Source organism: Octopus bimaculoides, chromosome 30 (assembly GCF_001194135.2).
Source record: "Octopus bimaculoides isolate UCB-OBI-ISO-001 chromosome 30, ASM119413v2, whole genome shotgun sequence".
Classification (NCBI taxonomy): Eukaryota; Metazoa; Mollusca; class Cephalopoda; order Octopoda; family Octopodidae; genus Octopus; species Octopus bimaculoides.
Window position 1 is genome coordinate 9,800,293 of NC_069010.1, and position 9,798 is coordinate 9,810,090.

Genomic DNA, 9,798 nt, shown 5'->3' on the forward strand with positions numbered 1-9,798 from the left:
AAATAGAGAAGCTGAAACAGGACATAAACAGTTTCCGCTACGATGTGGTGAACAGGTTCGATCTGCTGGAAGAGATGCAAGCGAGGACACACCAAGCACTGACGGGGGAGGAGGCGTGCGAGGTGACGAGGAGGTGGAGGAAGAAGAGTAGCAGGAGGAGGAAGAAACGAAAGGACAGCAGCGGCAGCGACAGGTCGGCCCAATGTGCCGATGGGGACCAACAGGAGTGAGAGAGATGGGAAGGTGGGGGGGAGCATTTAGACTGCAGCAGAAATGTAGTAGAAGTAGTAGTAGTAGTATTAGTGGTGGTGGTGGTGATGGTAGTTGTAGCTACAACTGTTACAGGTTTGATCATTGAAGATTGACCTGGGACTAAGAAACCACAAAATATTGCATTTCTAAATCTCTCAGGGAGAGATTTATACTGTAGCAACACGATAAAGGGATGGCTTGTTGCAAATAAGCATCGACAGCCAGCAAGCCAAGCTACTCCAGGCTGATGAAGAGCAATAATTCTGGTCTCTGGATGCTGGGTGGAAGTGTTTATTTCTCCTGTTTGAAAACTTAAGGACACAGAACACTTGTGTCACATAGCCAACTGGAAACGGTGTTTCCTGGGGCTAAATAACAGTAGTATTCTTCCCTTTCCTGGGACTGCCACATTAAGTTGGCAACAAACCATGACTGTATAAAAAAAAATATTATAAAAATAGTAATTTTTTTTTAATTTACACACTGTGAATGGCCATGGAGATCCAGTAGAGTAACATAGACGAAGAAATGGTTGAAAGCCACTACGCTACACTACACAAATCACTTGATCTGCTAGAAATCACTCAAACCATATTCCTGATGTGTTAAAGAAACGACTACGTTAAATGGTGGAGATCAGTGGTTTCTCAACCATTTTTTCGCCTGTGGAATCCCACCGATTCCTATTTTAGACTCTCATAGTCATTCATATTCTCTTACAATTAAATATTATCAGGAATTACCGAAGAAAAACATTTTGTGTATTGTAAAGAACAGATTGACAAGAACAATTGTATTGATGACAACAGTAACAAGTCCTCCCACCACCACTTGTTTAGTCAATAAAATATATTGTAAGTTAATAGTTTCTTATTGTTTTATTTCAGTGTTTGTCACATTCACTTCTAAATACTTTGGCCGTCTGTCTGTCCGTCTCTTACTGTTTGTTATATACTCTTTCTTTACCCCCTCTCTCACCTTCTTCCAATCAGCCTTTCGACTTCTCTCTCTCTCTCTCTCTCTCTCACTTTCTCTCTCTTCTCATACACCCTCCGCCTCTTTTTTTGATTTCTGTGCATTTCCTCTCTCTCTCTCACACATGCATACACTTCTTTCTCATCTGGATTTGAAGATGGAAACTGAAAGAAGCTCATTGTGTATATATATGTGTCCACCATTGTTTGGCAACTGATGTTGGTGTGTTTTACATCCCCGTAACTTAGTGGTTCAGCAAAACAGAACGATATAAGTATCAGGCTTACAAAGAATAAGTCCTGGGGTTGATGTCTTTGACTAAAGGCACTGCTCCAGCATGGCCGCCATCCAAACGACTGAAACAAATAAAAGAATAAGAGATTTAGACTTTTTGTTTTTTTTAAATTAAAAAAATTTATTTTAAACTAAATTCTTTACAATTCTCATCACACTTTAACACTGCTAAACATCTCCTTCTGTTCTTTGGGCTGACTTTCTGGTCCTGGCTCCGCCTCGTCTCGGCTCTGGTTCCAACTTTCTAGACCTTTTGGTAAACTTACATCTTCATCCAAAGAACCTGCAGGACGGAAAAAATAAAAGTAATAATAATAATAATAATAATCATAAATAAAGCTTTCTACAATAGACGCAAGGACTGAAATTTGTGGGGAGGACACTAATTAATTAATAATGTTTGTTTTCCAAGCTGGCATGGGTTGGACGGTTTGACTGACGTCTGGAGAGCCAGCGGTTGTACTAGGCTCCAGTCTGATCTGGTAATGTTTCTACAGCTGGATGCCCTTCCTAATGCCAACCATTCCGAGAGTGTAGTGGGTGGCGATTCATGTAAAAAGGGTAAGGATTCATGTAAGAATAACAAAATAATGGGTTCATTAGGTTAAGTTTTATTTGTGAAATACTGTTACTTTGAATTTGTTTCAGAAAGAGGTCTTTGTTTGTGATGATTAGTTGGGGTGGGGTTGCTAGGAATGCGACCCGGGTGTCAAGGGGGTGGCAGCCCCAAAAAGTTTAGGAACCACCAGTTTAATTAATCCCAGTACTCGTTAGTTATTTAATATTCCCTAAAAGGATAAAAGGCAAAGTTAACCTCAGTGGAATTTGAACTCGGAACGTAAAGACAGACGAAATGGCACAAAGCATCGTGCCTGGTCTGCTAATGATTCTGCCAGCTTACCACCATAATAATAATGGTTTCAAATTTTGCCACAAGGGCAGCAATTCTGGGGGTGGGAGTCGATAACATTAACCCGTTTTCAGACTGCTACTTCTCTTATTGACCCCGAAAGGATGACAGGTAAAGTCATTCTAATATAGGCATAAGGCCTGAAATTTTAGGGGAGGGGACTAGTTGATTATTTTGACCCCAGCACTCAACTCAACTGCTACTTACTTCATAAGGTTATCTAAAAGTAAGGTGCATGGCTTGCTCCAGCTGAGTCGGTTGGCAAAAATGAGTAGTACTTGTATTTCAAAGGGGCCAGTTGCTGTGTCATGTTTTGAGTCACACTGATTCTCCCCGAGAACGACATTAAGCCCCAAACGTTGTAAGTCAAAGGTGAGAGCAGGATGTGAACTCAGAATGCAAAAAGCTGAAACAAAATACTACCTGGTAATTCCTCCAACACTTGCACAAATCAATGAAGACCAGCAATTTTATGGCAGAGATTGATCAACGATATCAACCCCAGTACTTTACCATATTGTTGTAAAACCTTCCTAATCCCAAGATCTCAGTGAATATCTCGAGGTGGCCCCTTGACACCATACATGCAAACAATAACAGTTAAGTTTACATCTTTAAAAGAATAGTGTTCCTTTTAAGGACCAGGCTAATGCCTCAACACTGACGCATTGCTGGCCCCCTTTAAAGGTTTATATTGTTACCTGTGCCCTCTACAAACTCTTCATATGTTGTTTTCTCAGCAAACGGCCGGGGACCAATTAACCTAACCATGTCATCTTTATCAATTTTCTCTTTTTCCAACAACAGACGAGCAACCTGAATGGAAAAGAAAAAAATAATAACATAATAAATCCTAATAATCCCTTCTACTTTAGGTACAAGACCTGAAATTTGTGGGGAGGGATTAAGGCAATTACATTGACCCTCAGTATCCAACTGGTACTCACTTTATCGACCCCGAAAGGATGAAAGGCAAAGTCAACCTCAGCAGAATTTGAACTCAGAACAAAGCGACAGGTGAAATACTGTTTCAGCATTTCATCCTGCTAACGATTCTGCCAGCTCACCACCTTATATTAATCATAATAATAATAATAATAATGATTTCAAATTATGGCAAAAAGCCAACAAGTTTGGAGGAGGGGGTTAAACTGATTACATCGACCCCAGTGTATCACTGGTACTTATTGTCCCCGAAAGGATGAAAAACAAAGTTGACTCTGGTGGAATTTGAACTCAGAATGTAAAGGCAGACAAAATGCTGTTAAGCATCCTGTCCAGTGTGCTAACGACTGCCATATATACACCTATATACAGAATAATTTAAGACGTCTTATGTGAGAAAATATTTTGCATGTTCTTAAAAGATTTTCTTTGAGATTTTTGACACACACACACACACACATTTGTGTGGTTGTGTACAGGTATGATGTTAGCCTTTCTTGACATCACAAAATAATTATGAGTGTCAGCATCATCCAATCAGGAAAACGTGTCCAGCCATGGGAAAATATTCTGCCACTTCGAAACGAGTGAAGGTTGGTGTGAGGAAAGGCATCCGACCATAGAAGATCTGCCTTAACAAACATTGCTTGTCTCACTGACTTTGAACCCCACCCACTTCTATGAAATAGAAACGTGTCCCCTTACCTTTTCTACTTCTGGTTTGTGTTTGGTGAGAAGTTGAAGGGTCCTGGCATATGCCTCGTCTACCATTTTGCGGACTTCCTCATCGATGATCTGAGCTGTTTGTTCACTGTACGGTTTGTCAAACACCATCTCACCTTGCTGGGGCATGTCAAACGACAGGTAGCCGACCCGTTTGTTCATGCCAAAATAGACCACCTGGTTGGAGTTGACGTGAGAGAAAAAAACAAGAGAGAGAGAGAGAGAGAGATTTGGTGATTTGTTGAATAGTGGTAGTGGTAGCAGTGAAGGAGTGGATACTAGAGAGAGAGAGAGAGAGAGAGAAAGACTGGCATAGTTTACCTGAGAATAAGCATTCTGAGTGACCTTCTTAAGATCATCTTGGGCCCCAGTTGTGATACGTCCAAAAAAGATCTCCTCTGACACACGTCCACCTAGTGTCATACACATACGGTCCAATAACTGCAAAGACAGAAAGACACACAGGCTTATATATATATATATATATATATATATATACACATACTTATTTTTGTGTTTTGTATCTGAGTACATTTAATGTAAACTACAAGATTAAAGATGGAAAATGGGTAATGAGTGTATGTGCCATTATTTCAGGTTTTATAGAGAATAGGTACATCACTACGGTGTCACTGTGTGAGTTGAAAAGACGGGAGAGAGAGAGGAGGGTGACAAAAAGACCCATGGTGTGTTTCATAAAAATTTTTGAGTTATGGCATAGACACCCATTAAATATTTTTCATCTTTGATCTTGTCGTTGTTGCATCAGGCATCTCAGATATGAAACGTAATAAAAATCAGTGCTGGCTAAACCTTAACATGTGGTTTAAGAGCACTGCTAACGCCATTAACAAAATCAGTGCTACTTATAATTTCCATAGAAAAATCTGTAGAGGTGACCTTAACAAGAAATCCCCCCACTCCCTTGAAGAGAAGTTTGTTAGTATTGTGAGAAGGACATCTGGACGCCCTCGCAGGATGAAAAATAAGACCCGTCCAAGGGCAGATGAGTTCTTTGTGGGGCCAAAGATCATCCTGTTGAGAAAGGCAATGCCAAACCAGCCCAATATTCCTGCCAAGAAAACATGACGACAAAGTCAGAAAACTCATGCTTTATTCAATGGGAACATCCGAAGGAAGAATTTGTGCTTTGTCCGATCGGAGAACTCATGTTTAATTGAAAGGACTTTCATTGTAGAGTCATTAATATACTGCATAAGTGTATGATACATGATGATGATGATGGCTAATAAACTCACCTGTTCTTTAGTGTAGAGGTATTGCTCCTTGGGGAGGTACTGGGCATAGCCAAGACCTTTACCACGGGGAATAATGGACACCTGTGGAGAGAAAGAGACACAGTTTAGAGTAAGTGTATATCAAGGCAACATGATATGGTCAGATACAAAGATATAACATGGTGATGTGTGTGTGTGTATATATATATATATGTGTATATATATATATATACATTTTCATCCCAAACAGAGATGAGTACCAACATTCTCAAGTAGTTTGCTTGAACAATTGTGATGATCTCTTCACATAAAACTATTGGTTAAATGATGATGATATATACATGTATATAACACAACTTTAAGCTCTTGCCTACCTTAAAAAACTCGATATTTTTTTCTCTCTCAAGCTTCCAGTTAGCAACCAGATCCATCGTTACACACATACATTTCCTCTGGTTCTCTTTTCCTACCCCCTTTCCTCATTCAGCCCCACTGCGTGGCTCCCTGGGCAAGTGTCTTCTACTATAGCCTTGGGCCGACCAAAGCCTTGTGAGTGGATTTGGCAGACAGAAACTGAAAGAAGCCTGTCGTGTACACATATATATACACACACACACACACACACACAATATATATATATATATATCAGGTCATCGGGTGTTATAAGGGTGAATGTCCTTACCTTCAGCAAGGGGTCAGCATGTTCTAGGAACCATCCAGCCACGGCGTGTCCGGCCTCGTGATAGGCCACAGTCTTTTTCTCCTCCGGTTGCAATACTTGGGTCTTCTTCTCCATACCTTGATGGAGGGAGAGAGAGAGAGAGAGTGATAAGCACCAATAGGGGGGTGGGGATGGTTGCATACATTCAACATAGGAAGGGTGGTGGAGTTGGGGACAGTGATGATGGTGGAGGTGACGGTGGTGATGCTGCAGGTGGAGGTGGTGATGGTGGAGGTGGCACAATGGGGATAATAACGGTGGTGGTGGTAGTGGTGATGACATTAGAAGTCCTACTGACAATGATGACGACGATGATGATGGTGGTCTAGCGGTGTTCAACTACAGCAATAGCTGTGATAAAGGTGATAACAAAAAGTGGTAATGACAACAATGGTGGTGGTGGTGGTGGTGGTGGTGTAGTTTGTAACAGACACCACTACCACCACTACCTCAAAACAACTTCTTCCAAAACTACCAACACCGCACCTCCACCTGAACTGCAATAAAACAACACCACTACTGCCACAACTACAGCATACCTTCACTTACCACCATGTCACACCTGTCTCATATACAACACCACCACCACCACAACATACACCAGCATACCTCTGCTGCCACCACCAGCATCACATAGAACTGACCCCCAGCCCCGTGGTTTACTTACCGGCTATCACTCTCTCAATGGCCTTCTCAAAATGGTTCCACAAGATGGAAGGATTCAAGTCTCGGGCTGCTATGAGGGCAGCTTCGTTACATACATTGGCAATGTCTGCACCTGTGAGTGGGGAGAGAGGAAAGAAAAAGAAAAAGAAACATGAATAGGAAAAAGAGGTAATAGTGGAACTGTGTAAATATACCCCAGGACAAAACCCTATCTTGCTCTTGCTCTCTCTCCTCGTCTGTGTATGTGTGTGTGTATATATATGTATTATATATAAGGTGGTACTCCAGTATGGCCACAGTCAAATGACAAACAAGTAAAAGAGTGTGTGTGTGTGTGTGTGTAGTCACATGAGTTGGGGTGCTGCAAACTTTCTGGCTTTAAGGATGTCATGAAAGGCCTCGTTGTAGGTCCAACTTCCTAAGTTCTTTTACTGGGTTCTGAAAAACTGAAGGACTGCTACAATAAGTGTGTGTGTGTGTGTGTGTGTGTGAAACTGAGAGGGGAATATGTTGAGTAAAATCTCAATTAACTGATCCTACTGTATTTTCTTTTACCCAAAAACAAGGAACTTTCCAGCACCTTCTCGTGTATGAAAGTTATACAAAGGTAGGCCTGCTAGGTTACCGTAATATGATGCTATTTGCCAAGAACTTACCAGAAAATCCAGGAGTGAGAGAGGCCATTTTGCGTGCAACATCATCCTTATTTAACTCTGTCTTCAGGTTCTTCAAGTGGACCCTAAAAATGGAAGCCCTGCAACAACAACAATACTAGTATTAGTTGCATTCATCATCATCATCATCGTCGTTTAACGTCCAATAAGTGAAAGATGAAGAGTAAAAGTGAAATTGTTTCTCTTGTAAATATCAATAACTTTTGTACTTACCTGCCCTTTATGTCAGGTGCGGGAACAAAAATCTGTCGATCAAATCGACCAGGACGCAGAAGAGCTGGATCTAGAATGTCGACACGGTTCGTTGCAGCCAAAACTACAACCCCGCTCTGCGTGTTGAAGCCTGTAAGGATACAATGTACATGTATATAGTGGAACTGGCAACAGTCTTATGAACTGGGGCATAGTGGGAATGGTAACACTCCTCCACTCAATATATCTTTGGAGCAAAAAGATGTAGTTTGTGTTTTGCAGAAAAGTATAATGTTGTGATATAAAAGTTTGAAGTGTTGAATAAGACGTCTGAAAGCAGAAATATTTGAAATTTCTCTTGAACAATGTCAGACATATTGAACCACAGGTTTTATAGCTGAATTAACATTTAGAGAAGAAATCTCAAAAGTGGAAGCAAAGCCTCAGATCAAGGGACCTTAAAGTAAACCCAACAAAAAGATTTGGAACTCAGACTGTAGGGAGCTACAACAAATTCATACTTTACAGACTCTGCTAATTTCAAACCCTTTAGCTGTGTGCGTAAGAAGCTTACTTTGCAATACATTGTTTTGTGTTCAATTCCACAAGGTGGCACCTTTGGTAAGTGTCCTCTTCTATAGCTCTGGGTCAACCAATGCACCAGATAGCTACACCAAGCTGATTTGGCAGAGTTTCTACAGCTGGGTGCCCTTCCTGATGCCAACCACTCAGAGAGTGTAGTGGGTACTTTTTACGTGCCACCGGCACGAAGGCCAGTCAGGCGGTATTGGCAACGGCCACGCTCGAAATGGTGTATTTTATGTGCCACCCGCACAAGAGCCAGTCCAGGGGCACTGGCAACGATCTCGCTCGAAAGTCCTTACACATGCCACACACACACACACACACACACACACATATATATATATATATATATATATATATATATATATATATATATAGATATATATATACACAAACAGCATTGCACACAGTTCCTGTTTTTCCAAATTCGCTCAGAAGATTTTGGTCATCCCAGGTACATTATAGAAGACACTTACCCAAGCAGAGGGATTGAACCTGAGACCACATGATAACGAAATGATCAAACTATTTCCTCACCGTCCATTTCTACAAGGAGTTGGTTTAAAGTGTTCTCCTGCTCGCTGTGACCACCAAAGTTGCGTCCACCCCTCTTGCGACCCACAGCATCAATCTCGTCAATAAACAGGATACATGGTGCACTTTTACGAGCGAGGGAAAACATGTCTCGCACCTGGAAGAAATAGGAGTCACATGATTAATTTAGGTGAAAAAAAAACTACTCCAGCATCATCATCATCTACAACACCAGCATCGTTATAATCAATGTTACTGCCACCACCATCATAATAAGCAATAACGAGAAGTACAATAAACAATGTACTCCTAGGTAGACTGTGCTTGTATAAAAGACAGGATGGCCACAGCTGGAACATCTTTGATCATAGGTCTACTGGGTCAAGACTGACCTGGGGTTAAACAACAATAACAAGGAAGGACACATTAGATAATGTAGTCCTAGATACACTATGACTAAAGGATAGTTACAACTGGAACATCTATGATCATGGGACAACTGGATTCTGACTGACCAAGGGTTAAACAACAGCAACTTACCCTCGATGGGCCAACACCAACAAACATCTCCAAAAATTCTGATCCAGAAACTGTGATGAAAGGCACATGGGCTTCGCCAGCCGTTGCTTTTGCCAGCAGGGTCTTTCCGGTTCCTGGGAGGCCCGTTAGAATAGCCCCTTTAGGGATCTTTGCTCCCAGGTCAATGTATTGTTGGGGGTTCTTCAAGAAGTTGACAAACTCCATAATCTCCAGTTTCGCTTCTTCGCAGCCTGCAACATCCCTGGCAAACAGACAAAGACGGTTTTATAAATATACGCAAGACAACAGGTTGGCTTCTGTGGGGGTGATGGATGGAAGTGACGAATGTGCAGGGCAGGGGGTAAGAGTAGAAGGCAGTAATGGGGGGTAGGTGCAGCTAATTGACCAGCAACATGGTTAAAAAGTGGTCCCTCAACAGATTTAGAAATAACAGCTGATTTTCCCTCAAATCACACTGCACAGATTGGTGAAAAATGGCACTTTGGAGATTATTACAGTCGAAGGTGGATTGTGATAGTGGTGTGTATGTATATATATATGTATGTATAT

At 41.4% G+C, this 9,798-nt stretch overlaps 1 protein-coding gene across 3 annotated transcripts in view; it reads right to left on the bottom strand.

Moving 5' to 3' along the window:
* Nucleotides 1-1,608: 1,608 nt before the first annotated feature.
* LOC106878159 (AFG3-like protein 2) overlaps nt 1,609-9,798 on the bottom strand; it is a 33,238-nt gene continuing 25,048 nt past the window's right edge. For all 3 annotated transcript variants that reach the window (XM_014927300.2, XM_014927298.2, XM_014927299.2), the window contains exons 9-19: nt 9,250-9,490; nt 8,713-8,866; nt 7,612-7,741; nt 7,381-7,478; nt 6,726-6,836; nt 6,020-6,135; nt 5,359-5,439; nt 4,421-4,540; nt 4,082-4,276; nt 3,133-3,247; nt 1,609-1,804 (exon numbers count right to left, since the gene is read on the bottom strand). In XM_014927300.2, the coding sequence (XP_014782786.1) occupies nt 1,674-1,804; nt 3,133-3,247; nt 4,082-4,276; nt 4,421-4,540; nt 5,359-5,439; nt 6,020-6,135; nt 6,726-6,836; nt 7,381-7,478; nt 7,612-7,741; nt 8,713-8,866; nt 9,250-9,490 (1,492 nt within the window). In that variant the 3' untranslated portion in view covers nt 1,609-1,673. The remainder of the gene's footprint in view (nt 1,805-3,132; nt 3,248-4,081; nt 4,277-4,420; nt 4,541-5,358; nt 5,440-6,019; nt 6,136-6,725; nt 6,837-7,380; nt 7,479-7,611; nt 7,742-8,712; nt 8,867-9,249; nt 9,491-9,798) is intronic.